The sequence below is a fragment of the Phoca vitulina genome, unplaced genomic scaffold, assembly GCF_004348235.1.
Source record: "Phoca vitulina isolate PV1807 unplaced genomic scaffold, GSC_HSeal_1.0 scaffold33, whole genome shotgun sequence".
Taxonomy (NCBI): Eukaryota; Metazoa; Chordata; class Mammalia; order Carnivora; family Phocidae; genus Phoca; species Phoca vitulina.
Window position 1 is genome coordinate 16,546,403 of NW_022589736.1, and position 17,215 is coordinate 16,563,617.

Consider the following 17,215-nt stretch of genomic DNA (forward strand, 5'->3'; position numbering starts at 1 on the left):
TCAGGGCAGCAAAGGACAGAGGAGATACTTGTCCAGAGCCCTCCCTGGAACTTGCCAAGAGAAGACATTCCTCCATCCGCCTTCCCATTCTCACTGACCTCCCTATCCTCTCTGCCCACTGAGCCATTGTCCACATTATGGCTGTGGCAGGCAGAAGGAGCCCCCGGAAGATGTCTACACCTTCACCCCTGGAACTTGTGAATATGTCATGTTAAATGGCAAAAGGACTGCAGGGGTGATTAAGGTTACAGACTTTATGATAGGGAGACTTTCCTGGATTATCTGAAGGGTTCAATCTAATCACACTGGCCCTTTTAAAAGCAGCGAAGTCTCTCTGGCTGCGGTCAGAGAGATGCAGCAGCAGGAGAAGTCTGAGAGGGTGAGGTGTGAAAAGGTCTCCAGGTGCTGCTGAGGGCTTAGCCATGGAAGGGGCAAGGTGACAGAATGCAGGTGGCCTTAAGGAGCAAAGAAAGGCTCCAGGCTGACAGCCAGCAAAGAAAGAGGAACCTCGGTCTTATATCTATCTTCAAGGGACTGAATTCTGACTATAACTTGAATCAGTTTGGAAACAAAAGTCTTCCCCAGAGCCTCCAAAATGGACTGGGGTGCAAAGGACGCACACCACCACCACACTCAGGTACTACCAGGGTAAGAAGGAGGAGCGAGCACCTCATCCACTGAGGCTGTGCTATTGATTACTGTTTTAAAATCAAAAGGTCTTGGGGCACCAGCGTGGCTCAGTCAGTTAAACGTCTACCTTCGGCTCGGATCATGATCCCATGGTCCTGGGATCGAGCCCCACATCAGGCTCCCGGCCACTTCCCCCTCTGCCTCTGCCCCTCCCTGCCCCCACCTGAGCTTGTGCACGTGCTTGCTCTCTCTCAAATAAATCAATAAAATCTTTAAAAATAATAGAATAAAATAATTTTTAAAAATCAGAAGTCACAGCTTCAACCAAAGTGGGTTCAGTGTCTTTAGTTCATCCTCGTCAAAATTACATTAAAAATTACATTAGAGGGGCGCCTGGGTGGCTCAGTCAGTTGAGTGTCCAATCTTGATCAGGTCATGATCTCAGGGTCATGAGATCGAGCCCCACATCCAGTTCCATGGTCAGCGTGGAGCCTGCTTGGGATTCTCTCCCTCCCTCTCCCTCTGCCCCTCCCTGCTTGCACTCTCTCTCTCTCCAAATAAAACAAAAACCTTCAAAAAAAAAATTTACATTAGAAATCTTTCCCTCAATACAAATTCAGTAATTTTTCCACTCAAATTCTGAGCTCAAAAAAAGTAAGTCGAAGCAAATGAAATGCTCACCTGACATGGAAATAATTAACTTTCCTCATTAAACTCACATTTCTTTGTCCCTGTGAGGTACAGCTTAAATCAAAACAAATAGAATGATGAAACTAATCTTTTATAAACTCAACACTCACTTCAAAGGTATCTTTCCCTAAGCCAGCTTTTCCCGTGCCACTTGCTACTTGCCACAAATCCAAAAATCTTGCCAGTTTCCACATTTGAGTATGTGTTTACATGTTTTACATAAAATTAAGGGTCCAAAATAGTGGAACATATCAGATCTATATTTACCTTATCTCCCCATTCAATTTAAGTAGTATGAGTTTTACCTGATTGTCCTGTTATTATTATTCAGAGCTTCATCTGACATTGGAAATCACTATAGTACCAGTATTTCCAATCAATGCTGTCATGGTTTAAATATCTGATCACCAAGAGAACATGTCTTAACCAAATTTATAAGCAATAAGCACCCTGAGTGATGTCCGCATACTTATGCTCTCTAAAATTAAACTTTCTGTGTCCCACTGTGGATAAATCCTTGAAATACCTGGAAATACACATCACAACTTGTAGATGGACTTTTAATCAGACAAGTGTTACTAGGTTTCATCTTACTCAAGAGACTTGCCCAATTACATTAAAAAGTCCCTTAGTGATACCTTCTTAATTTATTTTTCCAGTTCTCTTCCAATTGGATTGTAAAATAACACAGGGCAAGGATTTAATCAAGCTTTCCCAAAAATAAGGGTTTCCCCTCCACGCCACCCTTTTTTGTCTAGGAGGTATTTCACATATTTATGCGTGTCTTCATACAGCACATGCTCCATCTTTAGGGTTGTAGGAGCATCAACAGGAGCACGGCTGGAGGTGGAGGGACGTGAGGGTGAGGACGTACAGTGGTCACCCAGGGGTGATGAATGGAACGCTCCAGCTAGAGGAGATGATTTAAACTGGTGAAGCAAGGGTGCAAAGGTTGGAATAGGCACATGAAGAAAGACAGGAAAGTTGTCAAGGCCAGACTTAGTGATTTAGACTTTATGCTTTGGGCAACAGGAAAGTATTAAATGTTTTTCTGCAGGAGAGAAACACAAAGTGGTGTTTGAAGAGGGACCTGTGGACAGAGCTTGGGCTGAAAGAACAGATTAAAACAGGGAGAGAAAAAGACGGCATGCTTTCAACGAGTACCTTATGAGGGTGAGGGATGCGCAATCGTGAAAATGAGGAGATATGGGCGAATGACTGTTTAGGAGACCTAATGGGAAGACAAGGTCTTCTTCAGCCTTAAAATAACTGAGTGATTCTCTCCTTTTCTCCATTCTGTGTTTACCTTTTGACCAAAGCCCAGAACTCGAGAAGATCGAGCTTCTCTCTGTTCTCAAGTTCAGTTCCTGGGGAGAAGCGTCGAGCCAGGACACTTCATTCTCCTTCTCCTTCTCCCAGCCCCTGAGGTTTGAATCCCACACCTCTGCACTCAACCGCCAGAGACCCCATCAGCTACTATTCTGGGACCTGTCCAAACGCCACGCAGCTCCCCTCTCTGGGCTACACCGAACTTAACTCTGTTCCCAGCGAGATAGAGACTGCAGGAGATCAAGCAGTTTTGCTCTTCCTGTGATGCCCAACATGTGCTCTGTCTGGGTGTTTCACCCTGCTCTCCCTCTGTCTGCACTGGGGCCTGGGGCCCAGAGCGGGTGGGGCTCATCGGCCTCAAGAGGCACAGATATCAGAGACAGTGTGTTGAGCCCCTGAGACAACACCTGGGAGGCCACTCCAAGTTGGGGGGAGGCACCATCCTTTCATTATATAAAGGCGTTGGGGGGCCTACAGTGACATACAATGACAAGGTTCTTTTACATCGTTTAGTTACCAAGAGATAAGTTTCAACAAAAATGAGACCAAAGTTTAAAAGCAACCAAGATTTCTGAGGTACCTCAGTGGCTCAGCTGGTTAAGTGTCTGACTCTTTTATTTTTCTTTTTAAACATTTATTTATTTATTTGAGAGACAGAATGTGTGTGTTCTCACATGTGTAAGTGGAGGGAGATGAAAAGGGGGAGGGAGAGGAAGAGGGAAAGAATCCTAAGTATACTTCTTGGGCTCGATCTCATGACCCTGAGATCATGACTTGAGCCAAAACCAAGAGTCAGATGCTCAACCGACTGAGCCCCCCCAGGCGCCCCCTAAGGGACCAACTCTTGATTTTGGGTCAGGTCATGATCTCAGGGTCATGGGATCGAGCCCCATGTTGGGCTTCACACTGAATGTGGAGCCTGCTTGAGATTCTCTCTCTCTTACCCTCTGCCCTTCCCCTGCTCACTCACATGCGCATGTTCTCTCTCTCTCTTTCTCAAAAAAAAAAAAAAAAAAAAAAAGCAAGATTTCTCAAAGTAGCTTTTGGCAGGGGTTTGGGAGGTTCCGTATTCTCCCAGCAGGTATGGCTAATCCCAACTCTAGAAGGAACACAGAAGATCTGATACACTCTGCTTACAAATAAGTCACAGCCTACTGAGTCCACCTAGGAAAGAAAGTTGTTTGGTGATAGTGGTGGGGGAGGTCCTTGACGCACTCCCCAAGGATCCTCAACATGGCTCCAATTTGGCAATGCCAAATGACTCCAAATGTTATCTTCGGTAGCCTTGGTTCCCCAAAACGGTCCACTGCTGCTGTACCATTACCCTGACTGCGTGGGTGCCCATTTCTTTTCACACTTCTTGGGGGTCAGTATCTGTATGAGTTTCCTATTGCTACTATAACAAATTACCACCACTCAGTGGCTTAAAATGACATAATTTTACCATCTTACAGTTCTGCAAGTCAGAAGCCCAAAATCAGTATCGACTGGGCTACAGTGAAGATGTCAGCAAGACAGCGTTCCTTCTGGAGGCTCTGGGGGAGAATCCATTTCCTTGCCCTTTCCAGCTTCCAAAGGCTGCCTGCATTCCTTGGCACATGGCCCTTCCTCAATCCTCACAGTCAGCAGTGAAACACCTTCACTGTCTCTCTGACACTGACCCTCTGCTTCCGTGGTCATGTCTCCATCTCTGACTCTGATCTTCCCACCTCACTCCTGTAAGAATCCTTGTGATTACATTGGGCCTACCTGGAATAATCCAGAATAATCTTCCCATCTGAAGATCCTTAATTAGCTCTGCAAAGACCCTCTTGCCATGTAACTAATATATTCATGGGTTCCAGGGATCGGGACATGGACATCTCTAGGGACCATTCTTCTACCTTCCACAGGGTCCATGTGGTGAGAAAGTGCCATGAGCTCAGGTCACTCTAATTCTCTTGGCCTGAGTTTTCCTCATCTCCAGAACAAGGAGGATAAACTTGACCTCAAGGGAACACTCCTTCTGTACTACATAAATGCATCTATCTTGATCTAAAGACATCTACATAAATGTGCCATATAAATACACCTGTAACGCTACCAATCGTGTGGACTAGAAGGTGGAGAAATGATCTAAGGAGATACCCAGATTTTGCGTCTAGTTAATAGAGAACTTCGGGTATGCTGGGTTGGAGGAGGCTGAAAGATGAGGGGCTGGAGGCAGAGTGCACTGAAAGGGAAAGGTTTAGTAGAGTGTTGGAGAAAAAGAAATAGAGCTAAGACATCATATCAAGGCAAGAGAGACAAAAATGGAGTCATCCACATAAAAGGATTTCATTACCGGAATCTGTGTAGATTAATAAATTCTGTAAAGGGTAAGTGAAGGAAATAAAAAAGAGTAAATATCTGCAGGCTGATGTGAATCCGAGGGGAAGAGGAGCTGGTGAAGAAATCATTTGAAATAGATACTTGACCAGAGGAAGGTAGAATCACCTTAAACACGCTGACTTAACTGTGTGCTCTTAGGGAACTTTTTAAGAAACCTTTCTATAGTTGTGAATTGCCTCAAATTTTGCCTATTTACAAGTCTGATTTTACGAAAACAACAGTTTTCTTAATGTAGGGCACACTACAGGGACACACTGTAGGATTTCCTTAAAAACAATTATTTCATACAATTAACTGGTCTATTTAAGAGTGCTGAAGCTTATTTTTAAAAATACATTTCAGGGTGCCTGACTGGCTCAGCTGGAGGAGCATGCAACTCTTGAGCTCAGGGTTGTGGGTTCAAGCCCCAAGTTTGGTGTAGAAATTACTAAGAAAAATAAAGAAGCTTAAAAAAAAAAATTTTAAAATACATTCAGTTCCATGTTTGGTGGAACTGAATAATTTAGCCAGGACCGAGGTCTTTAAAAGTCCTTAAATTATATTCAGTGAAATAAAATGAAAATGACTTGTTTACAATTATTTGTAACTTGCTCAAACTCTAACAGTCATGGAACTATGTGATAATTTCCATTAGACATGTTTCACAAAAAATATAGGAGGTAGGTGTTATCACAGGACAAATTCTTCCATCTAGAGTTTTGAAATTTTTTTATAAAATTTTTCCTTCAATAGTATTATACACGTCTGTGTTACGTCCAACTTATTTCCATGTGCCTTTTTAGCGTGTAGTATTTACTAAAATTACTGAATTAGTATTTCCCAACAACAATAAAAATGTAGAGTTAGATTTACAGAGGTATCGGTAATTTCTTTAGAATGAAGAGTTGACTAAAGCTTAGAAAGTACTTTCATTTGCAAACTATTAGTTTAGAAATCTATACAATAGTTTCCCTTTTTTGGCTAGAATTTTAAGCAAATAAGCTGTAAGTTACAAAATGTTATAGGAAAAGTACAACTATGACACAAAAATAATTCATAAAGTCATTTCAGAGTCTTTGCCAGAAATTACCTAGATATTGCTCTTACTTTTGCAGAGTTCCCACACCTGGTGTGCAATAAAGCCCGGTGGCCTCAGCAAGTCCAAGTACTACAATTTCCCAGGATGTGAGTTTTATTTAGATGTTATGTTCTTAATATAATGTCAGCATAAGTTATGCTTGTTGGATGATCCTCCTGATATCTTACATCACTGCACGGTCTTTCAACTGATCATGGTGTTCTAATAACTGAAATTTGAATTTGGCAAAGGATAGACCTCTCAGAGAGAAGAAAGACAGCCAACCATTCACCTCAAATGTTATGACAGATTGTAGCTTTTTGGAGATGAACGTAAAGTTAGCACATCATTGCAAAATACCTTACTATTAGATAATGAGCAGCAAACTAAAGATCATACAATTTAAGTCTGAGCATGAAGTCCTTAACCTAGCTCTGACCTTTCTTCTGGCACGTAACAACAGTGCTGGGCTTCAAAACTACGTCCCTATGGAGTACATCTGCACAGCTTACTGCGGCTTCAAGGAGAGCCCCCTCTATGAAGCCAGCTTCAATGCACAGTGTCCAAGAGGTGAAGAAAGTAAACATTAGTCAGTACTTCTGAATAACAGTTGCTTTTCTCCTCAGAAAAAAAGTAGATAGGACAAACACTTTAGAGAAACTTATATGAAAACACTTAATAAAAGCCCGTAATCATATTCCAGAGCTAGTTCAAATTCCTGATTAGCAAAGCAAAACTTCACTTTGACAACTGTTGCCTATGAAATCCCTTTGCTGGGTCAAGGCAGCTACAGTAAGAAGAATCTGAAGCCAAACCTTAAATTTTATCTTGAATATATAAAGAGCAAAGTAATGCCAAGAAATTTTGCAGATGTTAATTTCCTTAGATGAAGTGATAAAGACTCATTTAATAAAGAAGGTGTCATTTAGTTTCAGGGATTTAACAGTAATTCTACAGTATACAGTATATATTTGTGTGTTCTCGGTCTCTAAGTAGTTTTCCCTAAGCCATTCCCAAACTCTGTTGGTGTATAAGGTATGTGTACAATGCACGTTCAAAGAATGATTCAAGTAACCATTTCTACAATAAAAGCAAAACTGTTATAAATTAGGCGTTGGAGAAGGTAAGCATTGAAGTTTTCCTGTAAAAAATGCATCATGTTGCACTACAGTGTGTATTAGCTGTCTTCAATCCTTCACTCATTCAGCACAACCTGAGCACCATGTACAAAACAATCTACACCTGCTCTGGAATTGCAGAGTGAAATCAGATGTAGCATTTTCCCTCCTTGTGTATGTGATCTAGGAGAGAAGAGGTGAATTTAAAAACAATGTTACAAGTTGAGTGTCAAGATGGTTTGAGGAAATCAGTTGGGGGAAGGTGACCTTCCAACCTCAAAGGAGCAACTGTCTACTCTCTTAAAAATGGTCCTAGCTCAGGGCTGCGTGGCCCAGTTGATTAAGTGACTGACTCTTGATTTCAGCTCAGGTCACGATCTCAGGGTCATGAGCTCGAGCCCCTCATGGGGCCTGTGACAGCCCTGCTTGGGCCTCATTGGGGAGTCTGCTTAAGATTCTCCTCTCCCTCTGCCCCTCCCCCCAGCTCTGCATATTCTCTCTTTAAAATAAATAAATCTTAAAAAAAAAAAAACTGGCTCAACACCTAGATGACTGATAGTGAGACCTTGATTTCTGGTGGAGCTCCTGGGCTCAACGCTTTAAAAAGCCATCCTACCCAATCACGGCAGTAATCCTGGGGGAAAAACATTCCACATTCCAAAACACTTGGTCTTCCACTCAAACCGTACCATATACTAAGACACTCCAAACCATGGTATAAATATCCCCATTGGTTGATCATTTCTCACCCACTTCATAGGATATTCCATTTCTGAGAGTTTAGTTACCCAATCTGATTTTTAGCAGTAAGATTTCTGTGAAGTGTGGTCTTCAACGTAAACCTAGCAGGTTTTGTTCATGACTGTTTTTTCATTTGAGGCCATGCCTTCCTCTATTTTATAAGGGCATGAACTTAATGTTTCTATATATTCCTATTTCAAATGCAAAACACTCAACCCCTTCTTTGGAATTAATGGCCTCGTTGAAACACAAATATCATATTCATTAAAATAGCTGATTCAAAGAGCAGTAGGGTATTAATGAAAGAAGCTACAATTCTACACCGATGATCTAATGTTCTAAACATTCATTTCCTACTGAAGAGACATATGGGTCTTTTTGTACCTTGTCAATGTCCCCCTTTCCACAATATACATTACTAAATTTATACACAGTTCATAACAGTCCTATTATATCACAGCTATAGAAAAAGCAATGATGAAAGAGATGCCTGCAAATGATACAGCAAGTGACGAATAGGAAAACCTTTAATTCAACATGTAGGTAACAAACTAAACCCGGCCGTCTATGGGTAGAACCTTTTTTGCCTGACACATCATGGGTGGAAGTTCACCCAGGGTTCTCTGCTCCCAGGTAATATTTGAATATTTGTTACAAGGGAAGGAGGTTAGCACCAAGAAAAGGGGGTAAGTCAGGGTCTGTGCAAGAGGATGGTGTCCGCTTGGATGAGGTGCTCCTCCTTCATTCCATCTACGTGGCAGACCTTACAAGACTCACACCTTTCTGCCAGGAGATGACACGGGCAAGGAGTCCGGGGTGGGGGGGTGTGGGTCTACCGTGCTGCAGAGAAACTCTCTCGGGAGCCCAGAGAGGCCGAGGAAGGCCCAGCAGTGGTGTCCAGGGCGGATGCAGATGCTCATCTGCCACGGCCTCACTCACCCTTTTGAAAAGGCAGGCAACACAGACGCACTCAATTTTGTCCCCACACACGCGTGCAAAGGAAGCTTCGGGGTACCCCCCAGATAAATTCTTATTTTGAAAACAAAAGACAGGCTTGTGGCCATTCTCAGAGACGGCCACATTACTCCCAGGTCTGGAAAGCAGATTTGCAGAGGCCAAAGATTAGACAAAAGGCATGAGCGGGCAACATAAAGACCTAGAAATGATTTTTTTAAGTGAGTATGGCCTCCCAGTTCTAATTCTGTCTCCCCTTTTGGGGATGATTCCTGGGGCGCTGAGCAAATCCCTTAAGGCCTGGAAAAGACGTTGGACAGGGAGGGGGAGAAGACCCCGAAACTTTCCCAAACTGCGGCAGGCTGGTGGCAGGCAGCGGCCACGGACCTCGGGTCCCAGGGCGCCGAGGGCACCCCAGAGGCGGCGGCGACCCCCTCAACCGCCACAACAAAAGGGCCGAATTCAGCCCCCGCACTCGGGCTTCCAGGACCCAAGCCCCGAGGGTGGAGCGGGCGGCGGCGACCCCGGGGCAGCCCCTCTCGCCGGGGCGAAGGAGAAGATGGAGCCTCGTGCCCGTGTCACGGCATAAAGGAAAGGAGCTTGGGAGGCACGCAGACGAGCCCCCCGAAGCAGCAACAGCTGGTGCCACCCGCACCCCCTCGGGCCTCGGCCTCGGACCCCGCAGGAGCCTCTGCCCCGGACGCCTCGGCGTCCCCCCGGCGGTGCCGCCCCCTCGGGAGCGCGGCGCGGGGGCTGCAGGCCCGGCGGCAGAGGCTGCGGCTGGGGCTCCGGCAGCCCGCCGACACAATGCGGCCCGAGAGCCTCCCCGCCCGCCGCCACCACTGCGGCAGGCCCGTGGCCGACACAAAAGCCCACCGGCCGCCGGCCCTCGCGCCTCCCGGGCCCCGCCACCGCGCACCGACCTTGGGCTCCGGCGCCGGGCTCCCGCAGCGTCTTGGTCACCGCCTTCCAGACGTTGCAGCCCAGCAGGCAGAAGAAGAGCGCCGCGGACCTGCTCATCTCCGCGCCGCAGGGCCCCGGGCGGCTCGGGCTCACCGACCACCGGGACGGAGCGGCGCGTCAGGGGCGGCCGGGCGCCGCGCCTCCCTCCATGTCGCCTGGCTCCGCGCGCGCCGGGCCCGCCGCCCGATTGGCCGCGCCCCCGCCCGGCGCGGCGCCGGGCTCCGCAGCCCACGGCCGCTCCCTCCTCCGCGCACCCCGGTGGGTTTCCCCGAAGAGCCGCTGTGGCGGTTCCGCCAACTCTTTAACCCCTTCGTGCCTCCCGCCCCGCCCGCCGGCGGCGCCCAGGCCCCGCCGTGGTGCCACCTGGCGGCCGCGGCGCCGCGCGCGGAGGGGGCCGCGCGCCCACGAGCCCCGCTCCCGCCCTCGCAGCGACGCCCCCTCACCTCCGCCTGCGCGCCCTCGAACCTCCCCAAGGACCGCAAGCGCGACCTTTGGCGCCAAGACAGCCCCAGCACCCAACCCCCCACCCTGTTCCCCCGCTACTTTGGAGAAAAAAAGAAACACCTGCTTTTCTGGGCTGAGGCCTTCGCACCTGTTAACTGAGGGTCCTCAGGATGTGGCCTGCCTCAGTTTCCTCGGTATAACGCCACCTGCAGCTACTCAGGTCCCAGTCTGCCTATGTTCCCCAAGATTGACTTGACATCCAATGTTAAAGGTCAGCAGAAACAGAATCCCTATGCCTGTATAAAATGTAGTAGGCCCTCTGTGCCTAAGTGAAGACAGATGAACGGCTCTCCGTAGAATTGTGCTTGGCTATTTCTAGCAGGTTAGGGTGGGGAAGAAATTACTTTTACATATATTGAGGGCCTAGGTACTTTTTTTTTTTTTACTTTTGTCTTCACAACATATGAACCAAGAGATAGGTAGTGTTATCCCTCATTTACAGATGAGAAAATAGAGGCTAAGGAGGGTTAAGAATTTGTCCAAAGCACATAGCTGGTCAGTGGCAAAGCCAAGGCTGAAATGAAATAATCAGTCTGGCTCTAAGGTTAAAGCTCGTCACAAAATCCTCAGGCTTCCTTTAAGCCTAGGTACACCCACCCCACCCCCACCCCAATTTCCCTCCTTCAAATGGCTCCTGTTTGTATGCCTTCCTCCATACAACCTTCATGTCCCCCTGACTCTGTCCACCCCATCTCCCAACCAGCACTGCAGTGATCTTCGGACCTCTGTGTGGCACCCAGGCACTAAGGAGATCCACACCAGTCTCACTGCCCAGTGCTGCCTCTAGAAATCGGCCAGAGGAGGGTTATTTCTGTAATTTTATTAATTGGGCATTAAGGCAGGGCAGGCAGTGTACCAAAAAGAGAATGAAGGATGGCACTTGCCCAGTTGGCTTATGATAGACAAATCATTGTGAGACACAATAAAAACCAGGAGGTGGAGGAGCCCATATGGGTTTTATTGTCACCCTCAGGACCAATGCTACAATTAGTGCAAATTGTGCACCTGCACAGGGTGGCAGGTAGTCAGAAGGCAGAAGGAAAACCCACAATTAAGGACTGCCTGATCCCTCCTCCTTCTGACTCCCAGAGTCAAAGCCTTAGGGCTGTTCCAGGGTCCACCTCAGAGCCAGAGCAGGGAAGCGAATGGAATGACAGTTCAGCTCAGTCCTCAACTCCAGCTGAGTCACCAGCCTGCAGGAGCCCAGAGTCCAAGCCAGCTAGATTGCTGGGTAGAACATGGCTCCATGGAAGAGGGCAGTCTTGAAGTTTTTAGGTCACTTTCCGGGTAGTGGGCTGCCTTCTAAGAGATGTAGCATTAAGCCCCATCCTACAGTCGAAACTTTCCACTTCAAATATCTTGAGGATGTGCCCTGGTCAGGGATGTTGGGGATGTTGGCTCTAAGAAAGAGGACCAGGCTGAGCCAAAAACAAACAAAGCACATTAACCATGCTGATTATTAGATCACCTGGGACTCCTAAAAAATCGTGGGAGCTGAAGTCTCATGAAGGAATGAAGAAAACAATTATTTGGGTGAGGGGGCATTCCTCATATATGCCACTCTCACTCATAACAACTTACTTGGGTAGTATTAGGATTCCCAAATTATAGATGAACAAACTGAAGCTCAGTGACAAATAATTTGCTCAAAGTATCCAGCTCTGATGACAGCAAACTCAAATTCCCTGTAAGAATGTTACCTCCAGGGGTGCCTGGGTGGCTCAGTCCTTAGGTGTCTGCCTTCGGCTCAGGTCATGATCCCAGGGTCCTGGGATCGAGCCCCACATCGGGTTCCCTGCTCGGCGGGAGGCCTGCTTCTCCCTCTCCCACTCTCCCTACTTGTGTTCCCTCTCTTACTGTCTTTCTGTCAAATAAATAAATAAAATATTTTAAAAAAATTAACAAAAAAAAATGTTACCTCCAAGAATGAGTTTCATGCAAATGATTCAAGTTAACCTCTTGCTGTGTCCAAATAGTTTTTAAAAACTGTTCTAATCCCAGTAATGTCTGAATCTAGTTAATAGTATCCAGTGAATAATATGGTGCCAGTGTCAATCTCCTGGTTTGGTAATGTAATATAGTTATATAAAATGTTACAATCGGGTTGCTGGGGGAGGGGGGCTGGGTGCAGGGTGTAACTGGACCTGTCTGTAATATTTTTATATTTTCTTGTGAGTTATAATTATCCCAAAGTTAAAAGTTAAAACAAACCTGTACTATACCATTTTTTTCCTAAGCTTTATTATTCCCTTAAAACACTGGTGTTTGTGATCCTAGTATAGACTAGAATTTTTAAGAATGGGAGAAGTCTTAGTAAACATTAAATGGTTAGTCAAGTCAAGTTGGGTCACATTCATGACTGGATGCTCAGGTGTAATGGTTGGTATTATTGTGTAAGACGATTTCTGTGGATGACATAGCACTTTAGAAGTTTATGTACCTTAACAATGGAGGCTTGAATAAATAGTTTCCGAAACACCACCCCTAATCCATTTTGTGAAACACAAAGAAGTTATTTTGCACAGTGTACCCTGCAAGCCTGTCTCAAACCCAAAAAGAGAACTGCGACCCCCAAGCACATTCCCCCATTACTTGCATGCTTTCAGTTACATGGGTGGGAGGCTAAGAAGCACAAATTCTGCTAAATCACATAAATAAGCACACTTACATATCATCTGCCCAGAATTATGTAAGAGTTAAATAAGCACACTTTTTCTCTACTGGAATAAAAGAATATGGTTTACCTTTCCTCATTTTCTAATAATCAGATTCCCACTTAGTAACTGTGGGGAAAAAAAATCACTGCTTGAGAGGGAGTGTTTGCAGAACAATGGAAATTAGAAGTGTTCTTTCCTTCTAGAACTTTTCCTGTTGCTCTTATTAAAATCTCACATTGTTTGACTAAAGATGAATTATGACTGTACTTATTTGAAATTGCTTAGAAGTTGCCTGACTGCAGCATTTGATTTCAATTTTCCAGTCCTCTGCCAAAAGCAGTGATGCTATATACAGAACTTTTCCTGTCTGAATTTTCCAGAGACCTTGATTTCAGAGGCTCTGTGTCAAGGTTTCTTAGCCCAAGATGATTTATTCAATTGAAATCTTTCCTGACATTGGTGCCCATGCGGTGGAATTTTAATTGTCTGAGTTTGCTTCAAGAGGCATTGTCCTACCTTCTCCCCTTTCTCCTCCTGCCGCCCCCCCTCTTCACATCCGCCCTGAGTAAGAAGCTGCTTGTGAACAACACTGATTACGAGGTTTGTACAGATCAGGAAGTGTGTCATGGACATTCCTACTTCTGCTTGCTGATGCTTTTATTAAAGTTGGATAAAATGTAGCCATGGGTGGAAATTGCAAGGTCTCAGCATTTTTTTTCAGAACCCACTTGCCCTCCATTTGAAAAAGAAAAAGGCGGAAAAATGACTGACTGACACCCCCACACTCCCACTTGGCCCTCTTTTTGTGGCTTAGCACTCATGTTATCAATCCGTGTGACTTTCCAACAAGATCTTTCTTTTAGATATCTTTTTCCCCCCTACGATCTCCTTTCTCTCATTCAGGTTCTCAGCCAGGAGAGGTTTCTTATTAAAGATCTAATTCAGTGAATGCCTGTCTGATGTCAGCTTCCTGTGACAGGTTGCAAAGGTACCATAGCCTACAAGAGTGAATTTCAGATCCCCTGTAGCCCTGTTTCACTTTGCATGCCCCACTGTGACCAAAGGAGGCCAGGACATATCAATAGGGCTTGACTGTTGGAAAGAATATTCAGAGGCTGGCGGCTGAGAATCCAGTTGCTCAGCGATACATTTTAGTTTGAAAGTTCTGTTTTGATGAGCTCGTTCCATTAGAGCAAGGGGAAGTTTCCAGTTCAAGCCTTTGCTGGCCCATTGAAATACTGTCAGAGACAAGGAGAGCTCAAGGAGACTAGGAAAGTGAGCTTCCACGTTCTCCCTGGAAGACGTGTATCTCTGACTACTGATCTGCCTTCACAGACTTAGAAGGGACATCAAGGAAGGCAGAAAATGAAAAAAAAAATTTTTTTTTAGAGAAAAAGAGTTTGGGAAAAGACGGGAAGATAATGGAGAAAATGGAGAAGATAATTAGCACTAATTGATTCTTGTTTTGGGGCTCATTCTGTACCTCAAATAGGGAGGAAAGTGTCTCTGTGCTCGAGGTCCTAAATTCCCCTCCGGTGGGTCAGTTTTCAGGTCAACACTGTGAGGGACACTATTCCTTTCCTTTCCCATCCTCTTCATTTCCCTGTTTAATTTTGAAGTTTTGATCCAAAGCTACCTGCTGCTGGTACATTTCTCATAATGCCCTAGTCCTGGTCAATTAATAAACAAAGGGTTTCTCCCTCCAACAGTTCCCTTTCTTACAGGCCCTGTGACTGTAGGTATGGGGGCAACGAGGGGATTTGTCTGGGCAAATAATACAACAGGCTTAGATGTGTTGACTTTGAAAGCATACGGCCTTAGGAGATAGATCATTCTCTGTACAGAATGGAAGGGTTGGAACGGCTGTACTTGGCCTACCTCCATTTTGACCTCAAACTTTCTAGTTGGGTTCTTCTTTCCAGCTTGTCTCTAGGCTCAGGGGAAGACCCTGCCGGCAAAGCATCCCCTGATGGGAACTGAAACCCCTCAATAAGGACTGCCCTGAGCCAGCAAGACCCTGCTGTGATTGACTCCAAGACCTTGATTTGACCTTCACTGCCCAACCGCAGGTGCCCACCCAGCTTTGCCCCACATTTTCCTTATATAAACCTAGAAGTATCTTCGACACTTTGGAGACACTCTTTTGAGTTGCTGGTCTGCGGTCTTCCTGGTGTCGGCCTCACTGAAATAAATTCCTTTCTCCTTTCACCACTACTAGTCTCTCTGCCTTTGGATGTTTGTCAGCAGTGAGTGGCTGACCCTGGTCTGTTTGGGACCCCCAGAGCTAGGCGCTCTTGTACCCCTGCGTCCTGGCTACGCTGATTCCCTGATGAGTCTTAACCAGACGTGCCTTTGGCTGCTTGTGTTCTATGATCACCCTCTAAAGAGACAGAGGCTTTTGTGGACAAAAAAATATATATTTTTTGTTTATGACATTGTATTATATTTGTAATGTATTTTATATTTTCCCCTGGTATATATTTTAAAGTCTCATGAAAATTTTAGTAAATATTTTGTAGTTTAGTTAGATTCTTTTGAAATCTTCAGAAAGTAAACAAAAAAAACCTCCAAAAAAAAAAAAAAAAGAACATAAAAATCAGCTTAAACTCCCAACTTTTCTATTTGGGAAATCCTGGGTGAAAACCAATGGTTTTCTTTAAAAAGGGAGGAGGAGGGAAAACAACTTATTCCTCCATAATCCTTCAAAGTTCTGGTTTTATGTCCAAATATGAGTCCTCGGTTTCAAAAATGGATTCTGTGTCTCAAATGTCTATTTTAAGTCAGTGGCATTTCTCACTCAGTGTTACAAGTTCTGGTTGTTAACCCCTCTGCCCAGTAATGGGTATGAATGCAGGGCAAATATTTCCACTCTAAATATCCCTGAACCCTATTTATACTTTTGCTAAAGGAATATTTATTCCTGAGAGTAAGGGGGTAGACAGAGAGAGGTTCTCTATGTGGGGAGTGTGATGGTTTAATTTTACATGTCGACCTGATGGGGCTAAGGGATGCCCAGGTTGTGTGATGCCATCTTGGACAAATCTGCCAGGAGGACCATCCTGAGACCTGAAACCTTCTTGAGCACAGCACTGCACCCCGCACCCCCAAATTCTTAATTCTTTCATTTTGTTTAAGCACACTCTTGGGGCATAACATCTTGAACTGCCCTGGAGATATGACAATGACACACACCTATTAAACATTCTCCTCTTAGGTGGGCCCTCAGTAGGTACTCCCAGCCCCTAGGGCTACAAAGGCAGGTCTTAAAGGTGTGTGGGGTTGGGGCACCTGGTGGCTCAGGTTAAGCGTATGCCTTAGGCTCAGGGTCCTGGGAATGAGCCCCACATTGTGCTCCCTGCTCAGCGGGGAGTCTGCTTCTCCCTCCCCCTCTGCCCCTCCTGCTCAGGCTTGCTCTCTCTCTCTCAAATAAATAAAATCTTAAAAAAAAGGGAGGGGGGTTGGTGGGGTCGCTGAGATCCACTCATCTGTGGCTACCTAAGACAGGCTTCTGTCTGTAAGTCCCCTTAATTAAGCCATTTCTTGTCAAGCTGGATTCGTCAGCCTTTTTCTTTGGTTTTGTGGCTCCTTCGGCTGGAGGTCCTTTTCCATACAGTTCCTGTTCAGGGAACACTGATAAACATTACTTCTGGGTGTGTCTGTGAAGGTGTCTCCTAAAAGATTAGCACCATTGAACTGCTGAACTGAGTAAAGCAGATGGCCTTCCCCAGGGTGGGCAGGCACCACTGAATCCTTCGAGGGCTGGAATAGAACAGACAAGTAGAGGAAGGGTGAATTTGCTCTCTGAGCTGGGACGTTCATCTTCTGTCCTCAGACATTGCACTCCTGATTCTTGGGCCTTCAGGTTTGGACAGGAACTATACCACCAGCTTTCCGGGATCACCAGCTTGCAGATGGCAGACTGTGGGACTTCTCAGCCTCCATAATTGTGTGAGCCAGTCCCTCATAATACATGTCTCTATATCTACACATCTCTTGTTGCTCCTATTTTTTGGAGAACCCTGACAAGTACACTTGGGAACTATGGGTCTTCTACTGATTTGGAAATAAAGAGGTAATACATTTAAAGCTTGAATAACCACGGTCTGAAAGATAGGTTACAGGCTTCATCAGTAAAGGCTCAGTGGATGGGAACAGAAATATCTGTGTCACAAATAAGAAAGGGGAAATTTATAGCAGGTTGA

At 45.5% G+C, this 17,215-nt stretch overlaps 1 protein-coding gene across 1 annotated transcript in view; it reads right to left on the reverse strand.

The window, feature by feature from the left end:
• Positions 1-10,025, reverse strand: part of FAM171A1 (family with sequence similarity 171 member A1) — a 124,671-nt gene extending 114,646 nt beyond the window's left edge. Inside the window, exon 1 of the mRNA XM_032426094.1 lies at positions 9,813-10,025. Coding sequence (XP_032281985.1) covers positions 9,813-9,909 — 97 coding nt within the window. The 5' untranslated portion in view covers positions 9,910-10,025. The remainder of the gene's footprint in view (positions 1-9,812) is intronic.
• Between the last annotated feature and the right edge of the window lie 7,190 nt (positions 10,026-17,215).